Source organism: Botrytis sinoallii, assembly GCF_014898435.1.
Source record: "Botrytis sinoallii strain Bc 23 chromosome Unknown BSIN_033, whole genome shotgun sequence".
NCBI lineage: Eukaryota > Fungi > Ascomycota > Leotiomycetes > Helotiales > Sclerotiniaceae > Botrytis > Botrytis sinoallii.
In genome coordinates, this window is record NW_024066060.1 from 106,437 (window position 1) to 120,021 (window position 13,585).

The following is a 13,585-nucleotide window of genomic DNA, read 5'->3' on the forward strand; positions in this document are numbered from 1 at the left end:
ATGATCAATAGGGTTTGCAGCCTTTTTATTCTATAGTTTTTATAAAAGCATTCAATGTGTTTATGAGTCTAGTAATAAGTCTATCGATATTATAGGTAGATTGGAGATCTGGGTTCTGGAGGTTCGCTAAGTAATTAGTTATTATACTTGTCAAATAGGGTAAATCTGAATTGTATATTTGAATATATACTTGTTTGTATTTAAAGATTCCTTTATTCGAAATGGTAGTAATTTGGATAGTGTGATCGGAGCTGTTGTATAGATTGTTATTAATTGATTGATTGATTGATTGATTTAATTTAACGTCCCGCTTCAGTTCATGACTATATAAGACGGCTAGATTATAAGGGCACTAGCGGATAACTTTTGAAGTATATAATAGGAATGAAATAATAGGGAAAGTGAAAACAAATACTAAGGCATAGTGTTCATTATTATATATAATCTATATAATAGATTTTGAAAGGGATTTTATCCTTTTCTCTTTTCTCTTTTATTTTTCTTCTTTTTTTTCTTTTATATCTTTTCTTTTAGCTTTTTAATTACTTTTTCTCCTTTACTTATTGAATCTTTCTCTTCAACTATTTCATTTTGAGTTTCGGCTTTAGTTAGATACTAGGTCCTTATAGCAATTTTAGTAGTATTAATAAATTTGGTTACTAATTCGATATCTATTTTTGTGTATAGTAGGAATTGTAGGTTGATTTGGAATATTGGTAGGTTTTTGAAGATTTCTTTCCTTTTTCTTCTGTATATCGGATATCCAATCAGAAGATGAGCGGCAGTTTCGATATTGTTGCAGATATACTTATTGTTGGAAAGCTTGAATCGCTGCAAATAGGATTTGATATATCTATGGCCTAACTTGAGTTGAAAGAAGGCACTAGCAGTATTTCGTTTTGTGCCTTCTGGAAGCTTGATTTTTGAGCCAATTTTCTATGAAAAGAGTTTCGAATAGATTGTATCGGATTGATTTGATCTGGATTTGTATTGATTGAGAGTATCAAATCATTGATTAGTATTATATTCCTTTATTATCATATTGAATAATCCAAAGCTGGTTTCGTTTGAGATAGAGCGTATTGCTGTAGCTTCTTTCGCTAGTTTGTCTGCTAGCTCATTTCCCTATACAAATATATACCCTAGAACCCAATTTAGAGAAACTTCAGTTTCTATAGTCTTGATTGTTTCAGTAGCTTTTATAGCTTATATTTAATATGCTTGCCCTAAGTGATCTGAGGGGGTTTTTAATCGATAAAGCCCAGCCTGATTGATTGATTGATTGATTTTATTAACGTCCTTTTTCAGTCCATGACTATTTAGGACGGCTAGGCTATAGGGGCCTAGCAAATACTATTGGATATCTATAGTAGATATATTCAATTTGGGGGAGTAAAAACGAATGCTGGGGAACTAAGCCCGATCTCTATTCGGAGTGTAAATAGAGATAATTGTTTTCATTTTCTGAGATACTTCCTTCCTGACTCTTTCCTTTCTTTAATCCAATTAAAGTATTCTAATATCCAATTTCTCTTTTTTTAAAATCCTAAATCCAATTTGCTATTCCTCTTTTTTTATAAAAGGCAAGAATTATTCTCTTTCGAGTTGCTTTTAATATAGCAAAGGGTCCTTTTGCTAATAAGATAGTAATAGAAGGTATCACTTTTCTTTATCTTTATTTCTTTTAAACTAATCCTTTATATATTTTTATAAGCTTGATATTCTCCAGCTTTTATTAGATATGTATAGTTAAAATTGTTGATAATAATAAGACAGAGCTGAGTCTTAAGTCTATATACAAATCAATTCGGAAAATTCGAAAATTCGAAAATTAAAAGGAAAAATATTATATTATATTGATGCTTAGAGTATAATATTAATTTGAAGGCGATAGTATTTTTTATATTGTGTTGTTGTAGTATTCGAATGGCTGAAAGTCAAAGGATATAAAAAAAGGGATTGTAGTATGAGTAAAGCAATAGTAAGCTTTATATCGAAAAGATTTTTTTAAAGAGAAGAGATTTATTGTATATCTTATTTCTATAAAGTAATAATCGATAGTAGATATTGAATCTGATTAGAGCTTCTGTAATCTTTATATTTATATTTAAAGCTGATATTCAATTCTTTATAACTATTGTTATTATAAAATTGTAATATAATCCTTCGCTATATCTCTAATATCTCTCTTCTTCCAATTCTTCTAATTCCATTTGCAACTCAATTTTAGTTCTACAGACTCTCAAGAGAGAGCTGGAGGTTCGTAGGATGCACCGCGTACAGGTGTTGAGTCTTCGCATCCCATGTCTTAGACTGAAGGTGGACGTAAATTCAATCAATCAATCAATCAATCAATCAATAGTCAAACTTGACTTGAGCTGAAGTCTAAAGGCAAGTCTTTCGTGAGATAACAAAGCCTATCTCTACGAGCATTAAGACGCAGGATTGAAGGAGGATTCTTGATGGGTGGGATTGCCGATCCCAACGATTCTCGCCACAGCGATATGGGGACATGGTTCTTCCATTTTAAGCCTTTAATGTCCTTGGTACTCACAGCAATACCATTCATTGCCATATAAATAATATTTCTATTGTTCAAGATCTCAAGTCAGTGGTTTACCTGACAAGCAGCAAGAATACTATATTTCGTATTTACATGTGCCCATAGTCTGTAAGGATCTTGCCAAATTACATACACTCTATATGTTTTCCCGTCGTAAGAACCTCCGTAACTACACTCCCTCGTTGGAGCACCATGAAGACTGCTTACCAATCTGTTCTTATAATCGCTAAGTGTCAGCCCATGCCTCCAATGTACCAAACTCTCTCCCTCTCCCTCGGTCAAGGGTTTTTACAACAGTCAGAACACAGGGATTAACTTTTGCAATAGCCTGGGCTTTATCACTCATCTCGCACATCCTGGCTAAGCAAGCGTGAGCTCGATGTTCCGGCGCTGGGGTGCCCTGGTGCAATTTTTTTTAAGAGCTTGGAAAGAAGCACTTCGTTCGGGCAGAGACTGATGGATAGATAATCAATGCCACGACACGATACATATATGGATTTACACGGTCAGGACTAAGTTGAAGAACGACAGATGGATCAAACTCGAACTTATCTCGTCTCCTTCAATCATAAACCTATTGATTATGGATTCGAAAGCTCACACGTACACAACTTGATTTCTTATTAATACAGCTGATGGAAATGTGTCGTGAAGTACAAACTCATGATATTGAATGTTAAAATCGCCGGATCGTGAGCTTAAAGGATCAGAAAAGATAACTCAGCTGTATTTTCCGACACATGGCTCTAATTTCAAATTTCGATACGACAACAAATCTCTTCATCATCATCCGACGATCAAGAATTGGTATACATCAAGTTCATTCCTAGCCGACCAGTAAACCACGAACCGATTATGAGTTGAATGAATCGAGTCTAAACCAAACAACATTAGTTGATAGACTCCTCTCAAGCAGTTTTAAATGCGTTTCCATCGCGGGTGGGACATCTACAGTCGCACTTGCCCCTAAAAATACGCGAGAGGCGTTAGAAAGCCAAAAATCTCAAGCCTTACATCATACATGAACCACAGCATTATCTTGGCGACATATAGAGTCCATTACGCAGGAAAGTTTGTTAGAAACCAAACAATAATAAGAACAAATGAAAGCTTTAGTTGCTTGCTGCTATATATGAATTGTTCTTATGGCCATGTCATAGTTCCGGGACAACTATTGTCCAACCAGCTCATGTGCTTTGGCATCATCGATATCGCTAAGTTGACATCAGCATACTGTCATGAAAAGTCAAGCCTTGACCATAACCGATTTTTATCATCAGCGATAAAAGATAACTGTGGAGGATTAGAGTGTCTCCAAGTGTGAGCATGGGTAGAGGAGGTGTACATCCGTATTTGATGTCACCCTTAGTGAAACTCCAAGTAAGCATCATCTCTGACTTATACACTGACAATCAACAAATAAAACAAGATCTATTGCCAAAATCACCAGATATCTTTCTTCATACCAGGGCTTTGCCCGTGAACAACATCCACACAAGTCTTGCTGGCTTAAGGAATCAACTAAATGAAGAGAAAGGAACGAGATTCTGTGACTTGCGTAAATGACTTAGTGTGTATGCACGATGAGTATTCAAGTCATATTGAACAGATCAGAAATCAATCCAGGCACTGACACATGTAATATCTAGATACCCGACTAGACCACTCAAAATGTGGGTTTTCCGAATTCTCAACATCTCCAGGATCGTCCAGATTTCTATGCATGAGACACCCCTTTCATGTGTAGCCCAGATGCTTCTACTGAAAGAATGCATCACCCACTTTTGATGATCTTGCTGCACCATATGTACAGCCATGTTCTTAAGAATGGCTCTTAGGTCAATCATACGATTTGTATGTGTTCACATAGATGCATTTCTCACCACTGACTGCCATAAATTTGCTTTCACCTTCTCATTAATCCTCGATCTCGTCACAACACCAGAAAGATTGGAAATGCAGATATTCGATTACACTCAACACACCATTGTCAAGGTGAGATTTGGCATCAATACTCTGATTGTTGTCCCTCACCCTTGGCCAGTGCTTGTTACTCCCGTCTGAACTTGGGAATATTAAAAATGGTTTCAAGTCCTCAAAGCGGCGATCCTCATTGGGGAATTGGTCCCCCTAGCGACAACTTACGCTTGAGCCATGCTCAAAGTGAAAGGCGGTACTACAGTTCAAATACTTATTCACCACCATCGCCTTCTTCTTCCACCATCAATCCTTTGTATCCAACAATACAACAAAACAACTTGCTCTTTTCAAATCCTCTTGCAACATCCATTGAATTTGCAGAAACTCCATTATTTTTCACCCACCTCGCTCATTTTCATCTTGTCTACTACCTCCTCCACCTGCCTTTGTTGATAAATCACCTTTTATTTATCAACAACAGATCATAGATCGACAACAGCAGATCCTTGTTTCAATCAACAAGTGGAACGCACCTTTCACTGAGACCATGGCATCCTTTAATTTGCCCACTGGTCAGCCAGCTCCGAACGCATTCCAATATAACAACAACCCACATGGCTTTCCATCATCTCTGGCAAATCTTCAAAATACAAGTCAGGATTCAGCAAATTCAAACGATTCCTTCCGAACACAGGTACCACTCCCATGGAACCTGCCATCCGATTATGAGGATAGTGGTGGAGTTGAGATGTGCGATCCAAGTCCTTTTGCTGAGCCTCCACCTTTTGTGGCACCTGATTTTGGCAATGGCCGCGCTCAGTTTCAACCATTTGCCAATCAAAATTCCATGGTGAACGGTGCTTCTGCTGGAGTTTACAATCATGAGAATGAATACCAGACGCAACAACAGCAAGCTTATCAACAAGAGAACTTTGCTATGGGGTTGAATGGTACGAACAGCATGCATGGCATGAATTCATTCAGTGGTGCTAACAATGCATATCAATCACCATCTTACAATGGCCAAATCGGAGGCCCCCCAAACCCTCCAATGGGCACCAGTCACACTGGGAATTTACAGCACCAGCATCAAAATCAATTCAGCTTCAATGGGCATGGTGGTCCTCCAACCCAACCTAACTTCCAACAGCAGAACATGGGCATGCGACCACAATTACCACAAATTGCTACTCAATTTCCTACAAATCCTTACAGTCCTCAATACAACCAGACCTACTCTGCTCCACCAATTGGAATGAATCCAGCACAGTTTTACAACAATGGTGGCGGTGGCAATTATCATGGTCCAAATTCTACACCAAGTTCAGCCTCGCGTATGGTATCCAACTTGAAATTTAATAACCTCAGCCTTGGCGGCATGAGTCCAAATGGTGTCGGCCCGAACGGCATTCAGAACAATGGTTACGGCCATGGCAGCGGCGTCGGTAATATCGGCAATACTGGTGGCATTGGCCACAATGGTTCAGAGCAGAATCGTTCGAATGGAAGTTTCTCGGCTGTAGCCAACAACAATAATATGGCTGCCAATGCTCGCAACGCACAGTATACCTCGCTTGCATCTGTCGGTACCATTCATCACCCGCTTCCCCCAAAGCCACAATTTCAAGCGCAAAACACCCAAGTTTCCAAAACCAATACTGGCAATCAGCCTTACACAGCGACTAGCAACAATCCTCGATCTGTTGTCCATACTCCTCAACAGCAAAAGCGAAGCCTTCAAAGTGAGGAAAGTGAGCCAAGTCAAGAGAGCAGCAACGGCATTCAATCACCTGTATCGTCCGACGGTCGCTCACTATCTGCTGCCATTCCTGCTTCCGAGCCGAGACCTAAATTCACACCCTTGCTTCGATCTAATCGCGGCACATCCATCACCGCATCTGTAGATCGTGCCCAGCACATTAACGATTGGGTACAAAATACACCGACTCGTGGAAGTGTTTCGCGCCAAAACTCTGTCACAAGTGAGAATTTTGCTGAAATTGACAATACTCCTACGATGTCGAACTATGACGCTGGTAGGGAGCATCGCCCAATCAATGGCTCTCACGACGCCATCCCAGGTGGTTTTACCCCACGCGCTCTTAGCGTTAATCCCTTCAATCCTGTCACCACACTTGCTCCTTTCAGCCCAAATTCTCGTTACGGAGATGCTGGTGGTATGAGTCCCTTGCTTCGCGAGTTGACCAGAAATGGTACCGTTACGCCAACTGCCGAAGAAGCTCTCGACATGCGATTCATGCCCTTCGAGGAGTACTGCCGCCAAGTTAAGCCTGTGCAATATGGTGTTATGCGAATCAAAAACGTAAGTCATTGTCGCTGATGTTCAGAATCAACTACTAATTCTTTCAAAGATTCCATATGGTGTGACAAGACAAGAGATTCTTGCATTTCTCGGCCGTAATGCAAAGATTGCCGCCTTGAATGACCACGAGCCTATCCATATTATAATGGAGCGTGTCACCAGCAAGACACTTGATGCCTATGTTGAGTTTGTCAACTTCTCTGAGGCTTCAAATGCGATTACGCGTTTCGATATGAATCGCATGGGCGGCAGAGGTGGTCGTCTTGGGCAGCGCCACGTTGAAGTCGAGTTGTCTTCCCAGGAAGAGTTGATGAAGCAGCTCTTTCCGAAAGCCAAGAATGTTGAGTGGCACGGAAACAAACCCACGATTATTGAACGTGATGAGAATGACAAGTATAACTCTGGTTTCCAAGGGTTCGTCAGCCGTGAAGAGTTGGTTATGCTGGTTAAGCATGTTGAGTCCCCACAACGTGTAAGTAATCATAAGTCTGCCTGAGTGATTCGGAATTATACTGATATCAAACAGTCCCCATTTTCTAAAGATTGTCCCCAACGACCATTTGAATGTCTTGTCAGCACCTTGATCAAGTTTCCTTGGGCAATGGTCAACTACGTTACCTGCCAAGATCGTGAGCTATTGTACAAAGCCACGATGCAATTGCTTGGGTTGCTTGTTGAACGTGTCAACGACAATGATGATCCAGTCAATCTCAATGCACAATTGTTGAAGCGAGTTTGGCGTACTGCTCTTAAGTGCGAAGGTTTCAGTCCCTGTATGAAAGACAACATTGTTTACAAGATGAAAATTGATCCTACAACCGCGTTTGAGTGTGGCGTTCCACCACAAGCTGATCTCTGGAGCAATGTCTGGACTATTGGACCAAGAAAGGATGTTGCGTATGATCTCGTTCAGGTAAGTCTCCCGAGAAATCTTGATGAATTGAGAGCACAGGCTAAGCAACCATAGTACTATGTCAAGCTTATTCATGATGCAACTACTGAGAAGAAGCAACTCACCTTGGCCGAGAAGGCTGCAGCCAGAGCTGAAGAGGTTCCTCGCCTTCCAAGCCTCTTTGGAAATCTTGATACGCTTGTTGATTACACTAATTGCCTTGATTCGACTCTCGCCGAACTTGCTGTGAAGGAGTGGGCTGCATTCGAAACAGCAATTCGACGAGCACTTACTCCAGCTTTGGAGGCCGGGCCATCTAACTGATAGAATCGTACCTACCAAGCAGTGATATGTCCTAATCTCTAATTTCAGATACCACTTCGCTTTTGTTTTCAATTCTCGGACATACTTTGTCGAACTTTTTAGGCATTTCACAAAATTCTCGTCAGGTAAGCCTGATATCTGGATAGTTTCGTTCTTCGAATCCTCCCGGAAATCATAACAGCTGGACTTGAATTTTCTTGAAATCCTCGATTGTTCATATTTTCTACTTTCCTCATATTAAATTTGTCTACCACCAACTTGATGAATCGTGAAGCTATTCTCGAAATCATCGAAGTATCGTCATATCATTGAAGGAACAGCATTGTTGATATCCTTCTATTCGCATCCTGAAGGGTCTTACTATTGAGCGAAGTCCGGCATATCTGGTCTCACCTGGAACGTCAGATTTTGCATGATCTGTTCTTGCATACTTTTCTCATGACGACAGCTATCGATGCTTTGGTGATTTGCGTAATCATTCGAAGTGATTCGAGTTTTTAAAATCATTTGATTGGGATACTCGATTTGAGATTATGATGATTTGGGTCAAGTTTCTTCTTTGGTTGCTTCGCTTCTTGAGGTCATTTTAATGACATCTTGATGTTTGCAGCTCTGTAGTTGTCTATTCAGATAGTACAAATCCAATACTATAAGTTTTCAATAATATGCAATTACCAATTATGAATTTCATATCTCTATGTGAGGAAGATGCAAGTGAAGAGATTTTTCGATAATTTTAGATGCAAGTAGGAAATAAATCTAGATATCTGATGGCTAGAAGACATTGGATGAGTATCATCATCTGCATGAGATGAGAGAAAGGGAAGAAAAAGGAACATGTGAAAGTTCATCGAAAAGTCTCGGAATATCTTCGGCCACTAACCATCCAAGCCCTTCGCTTCACCACCCAATGATTTCATGATTCATACATTCCCCCACCAAGTCTTCACCCCTCCATCACATGAGAGACACAAGAGAGTTAAAATGTCTCTACCTCAATCATTCATCAGCAAGAAGAAGCTAATATTAAGTAAGCTTGCTGTTCCTACAGATGAATATGACGACCTATCTCCCAAAGGGTCCGTGGATGAAGGCATCCGAGAATTAATAGATGAAATAAATTTTCTTGAAGGTTGTGTCACGACCAGTAGTTGTGCTGGGCGAGTGAGCGTATTTTTGGAAGGGAAGAAGAATTCTGAGGATGGAGTTAAATCTCAACTTCAAGACGAGACTGGTATGGATGGTATTCCGGATGTGAGAGCCGAGAAGACTGCCGGATTTGGTGGAAAGGGAGGGGGTGGGAAATGGTTATATGTTTCTCACGACGCAATTGAAGACGAGGCACTGAGCAGGCGAGAGAATGAAGGAACTCTTTGTGAACTGCTGGGAATGCGGGCGAATGATGGTGATTCTATGATCCCTCTCCCGAAAAGCAACGAAAGAGATCTACGGCATATTCATTTTAAATTTGAGCCCATGGTATGTTACTTAGACTACTCTGTTCTTGAGTTCTAAATGCTAACGTTTAAGTAGATCCTACATGTCCTTACCGCGTCTTTGGAGCAAGCGCAAAAAGTGTTATCAGCTGCATTACAAGCGGGTTTTCGAGAAAGTGGCGCATTGAACCTAATATCTACCACACCCGAGCCAGCAACTCCAATGGTAGGAATAAGATGCATGGGTCTGACGCTTGAATCATTGGTCGGTGTATATCACGAGGCTTTTGATCAAGGAGTTTGCCTTGTCGATAACGGGCAGTTAAGTACACTGATGAGAATTTCCAATGAGAGATTCAAAGAGAACACGAAAAGGATAGAGAGATTTAGAGTATTATTGAACGAGGCAATGAATCCGGTGGAGAAGAAAAAGGTAGGAGAAAATGGGGAGGATTGGGAGGATCCTCAGGCTAGAAAGGAGCGGAAGCGTGCGGAAGGGTTGAGGAGAGCCCAGGAACTGAAGGAAGCAAAAGCGAGAAGTGGGACATCTGAGAACCAGGACTCGGGAGAGCTTCCAGTAGACCCAGCACCTGTAGATTATAGCGAGGCTTGAATCTGTTGCATTAATACTTCACATAGTCTATGATAGTGTACCCAAACTTCCACGCCATGCATTATTTCTGTTACACATATTCTATACACGGTGGGCCCTTGAACACCTTCGTTGGTTTCTTTCCATCATTTCGTCCTTCATTCGACATTTGTTATCCGTCTTCCTTCCTACCTCCCCTCCAATAGTCATACTTTCCTTATCTAACAATACCCTCGACCCATTTACCCTCCAACCTCCTAACCTCTTGTCTGAACGTCTCTACCTCCTTGTAACAATCCAACGGCCTCCTGTCGTTATCCCTCAAACACTTTACCACCGCACTCTTTGCATTCTCAACCCCCTCATCTAATTCCTGTAACTTCTTCCTCTGTTCCAACTTCTTCCTCAAGCCCTCCACATCTTTTTGGACCGCATCTCTGCCCAATTTTCTTAAGCTATCACCTGCAGATTTCTCCTCAGATGGGGGCGAAGATTCCTCGGTGGAGAGTTTGGCGGTTAATTCTTCGAAGTCTTTGCTGGCGCGCTCTTGGAGTTTCTTGAGTTCGCTGGCGACGCGGGCTTGGATGTGGAGTTCGAGAGTTTTGGCACGAGTAGAATCGGACTTTCGAAGTGTGTTAGATTGGTATTCCCAAATCTATATATCTGGGAGAGAGTCTTACCTCAGAACTCGATTGCAAAGAATCTATGAGTTGTTCCGAGAACCTTACAGGTGTTTCACTACCGGATGCTATTAGAGCTTGCTTGACGGAAGATGTATACATTATTGGGAAGAATTACCTAGACCATACTTGTGCCTTGGGAGGTTCCTCAGGTTTCGAAGCTCCAGATCCCATATTGACTGGTGTAGGAAGAATCAATTGCTTGAAAGGTATAATTTACGATTGTGACCTCACGAGCTTGGAATTTCTCAAGGCTCGCTGAAAATCGGAAAGTTTTGAGCCTTATGGCCTCATCCATATCGGAGCTCTGTTTATCCATGACCCGAGCCACATTTGAGGCGTCAGTGGCTGAACTTACAAAATAAAAATGGCGCCCGGGGACTCTGGATGTTCACACGAGGATGATCAATTCCAATAAACTCAACGATCAACCGAATTAAGCTTCACCTACATGTGCATCATCGTTTCCTGATGAAAAATCCAGGTCTTTCTATTTGATATGATGATCTGATAAAGCATACTGTACTTTGTACTGATTTTCTACCAAAATCATGAGATTTCAATCCTCGAGTTTCGTACCCAGGACGCCTATTCATCTCTTCTAAGAAAGAAGTACCCAGATCTTGAAAGATTTCATGGGTTATCGATTCATTTATTTCCACTTGCTCCTTTGGGCGGTTTCGAAACTAACGGACGTTTCTGTTTGATAGGCTTGGCGCATCCCGGTGTCTACCTTGAGATGATACTTTGACATACTCGGATGCTCGGGTTTCGGTCGGCGGCTGCGGAATTGGTAAGTGGTGGTGGTTTGATAACATATTGCATGTTGAATGATTCAAGGGGGTTCTTTTACAGATCTTACTGTCGTTTGCCCGAGGGTTCGATCAAGCATCTTCTTGGGGGCACCCATCGAAAAGATTAAGGATCTTACTGCGATACTACTTTACCCTTACATGCGCCAACCTTCAATTGAAACGGAAGATCCAATAGAATAGATGTAGTCAAGGATTCTTGCCGTACTCCGTCGCCAGCAAGGAGTGATTCAATGCAGACTCGGTCACCTCACTGTTCTCGGAAGGCTTGATCTGATGTGACCTTTTTGACTATGATGATATGATGGTGCATGAACTAGTTTCCAGTTAATGACAGCCATGACGACCTGGATGCTATATGCAGAACGACATTTGATGAACACCCGAGCGAGTGTCAACTAGAGCATCGGGCGTATCCAAAACACCCTCGACTATGAGCCGAATTACGAACTTCATGGAAGCTTCGAACACTTTCACCAACGGCTGCTAATAACTTTTCACAGACGTGAGTACTCACAGACATAAAGACTTGTTGGTCCCATCCCATCCTATGGAAAAAGGGAGTTCAAGCATGCATCAATGATAACCAGCGGCTATCCTATCGGCGGTACACATCTACTTCAAGCTTTGACGTCTATCAATCTATTGCCCTGGAAGTGTTTCGTCTTGGCCTTTCATTTTATCTTTCGTCTCTTCTCTGACAACAGCGATATCTCCGTGGGCCCTCTCACAAGTCACTAGGGTTTGCAAAGATCTATCGTGATATATAGATGACATGAATGATACAAATCTGACCATCTCATCTCTATGCATCCTTTCTCCTTCTTTACCCCTGACAGAAACCCCTGAGTGGATCACGAACAACCTTGGAACGGTGCGTCTTGGTTTCAAAACATTGGAGCCAATTGGAATCAGTCGTGACTGGCTGTGCTGTCGGTTATGTTACCATTCTTTGCCTTAGTCACATCTTATCCTCGAGCCATCCCTTTCTAGCATCCAATGATTCTTGGTTTTTGTCATCAGCCACAATCAATTAGAGATCAAAGCATCCAAACGTTCTTCTTTTTCTCTTTTTTTCTCTTTCGTTCCCTTGCCAAACCTTGCACCTTTAACTTACTTTTTGGTCAGTTCCAACGTGCATATCCGAACAACTTTATCAATCTCCACTTAAACCCACGAGAGAGGTAATGCTTATATTCATAAAATGACAGGCCCAGATTCGGTCCCATTCCGAACTGCCCAAGACTATTTTCCACGCCATGATGGATTCGACTGGCATGATATGCTGCGGCTATCTCATTTTATATCCAAAATGCTGTGTGACGGCTGAAAGTGGTGACGGCTGATGGATGACGGTCCAGGGATTGGCTGTGAATGGACCACTCTTTTTCCATTCCTTTGGCAGTTTTGGCTTGTCAGGACTCAGGAACGAGATTAGTCGGTAGAATTTTTATACCGAGTAATAAGGAAGATTGATACAATAGTAGGAGAAGGCAGATCTTGGTATTAGTATTGGTATTGATATTGGCATTGACACTCGCATATTCGTATTGCCGTATCCGCATCCGCATGTGCATCCACCATCCATTTTTCTTTTTCATTCTAGGTTTCTCTTGACTCTTGACTCTTGACTCTTGAGTCTCTTCTCATCCCTTCCTCTCTCACACACAGACTCTTGTGTATTAATGAATTCTCTACTGATTGGTGACATGCTCCATTTTTATATTCGTATCGGTCGGATTTGATGACATTTCCCTGGAATCTATCTTCTCTTCACTCGTAGCCCATTCCTTACTTTACTCATCTACTCATACTCAGACATTCAGACATTCAGAATTCACTCCTCACCCCTCACTCCTCACCCCTCACTTAACCTTTGTTTCATCACCGCCCTTACCACTTCGTTGATGAAGAGGGTGAAGTTCCATCTCTTCCTTATCTCCTCATACCATACGACGACAGCAGGGCTTTTCGTTTCGAAATTCGAAGCTATTCACACCAATGTCCTGCTGAACCCTGCAGCGATTCTGACTTCGTTTTATT

At 41.4% G+C, this 13,585-nt stretch overlaps 3 protein-coding genes across 3 annotated transcripts; 2 read left to right on the forward strand and 1 right to left on the reverse strand.

Annotated features, from left to right (window-relative positions):
• Positions 1-4,644: 4,644 nt before the first annotated feature.
• EAF02_011521 (uncharacterized protein) lies at positions 4,645-8,022 on the forward strand (the record flags this gene model as incomplete). Its single annotated transcript, XM_038907568.1, has 5 exons — positions 4,645-4,905; positions 4,965-6,806; positions 6,856-7,278; positions 7,333-7,719; positions 7,774-8,022. 5 exons carry the CDS (start codon positions 4,645-4,647, stop codon positions 8,020-8,022), a joined length of 3,162 nt encoding a protein of 1,053 aa, XP_038752581.1.
• A 984-nt stretch (positions 8,023-9,006) lies between these two features.
• Positions 9,007-10,071, forward strand: EAF02_011522 (uncharacterized protein; the record flags this gene model as incomplete). The annotated part of the gene is made up of 2 exons (XM_038907569.1): positions 9,007-9,501; positions 9,556-10,071. 2 exons carry the CDS (start codon positions 9,007-9,009, stop codon positions 10,069-10,071), a joined length of 1,011 nt encoding a protein of 336 aa, XP_038752582.1.
• Positions 10,072-10,267: 196 nt separating this feature from the next.
• Positions 10,268-10,904, reverse strand: EAF02_011523 (uncharacterized protein; the record flags this gene model as incomplete). The annotated part of the gene is made up of 3 exons (XM_038907570.1): positions 10,268-10,672; positions 10,731-10,788; positions 10,849-10,904. The coding sequence occupies 3 exons, from the start codon at positions 10,902-10,904 to the stop codon at positions 10,268-10,270; spliced, it is 519 nt and encodes a 172-aa protein (XP_038752583.1).
• Positions 10,905-13,585: the final 2,681 nt, after the last annotated feature.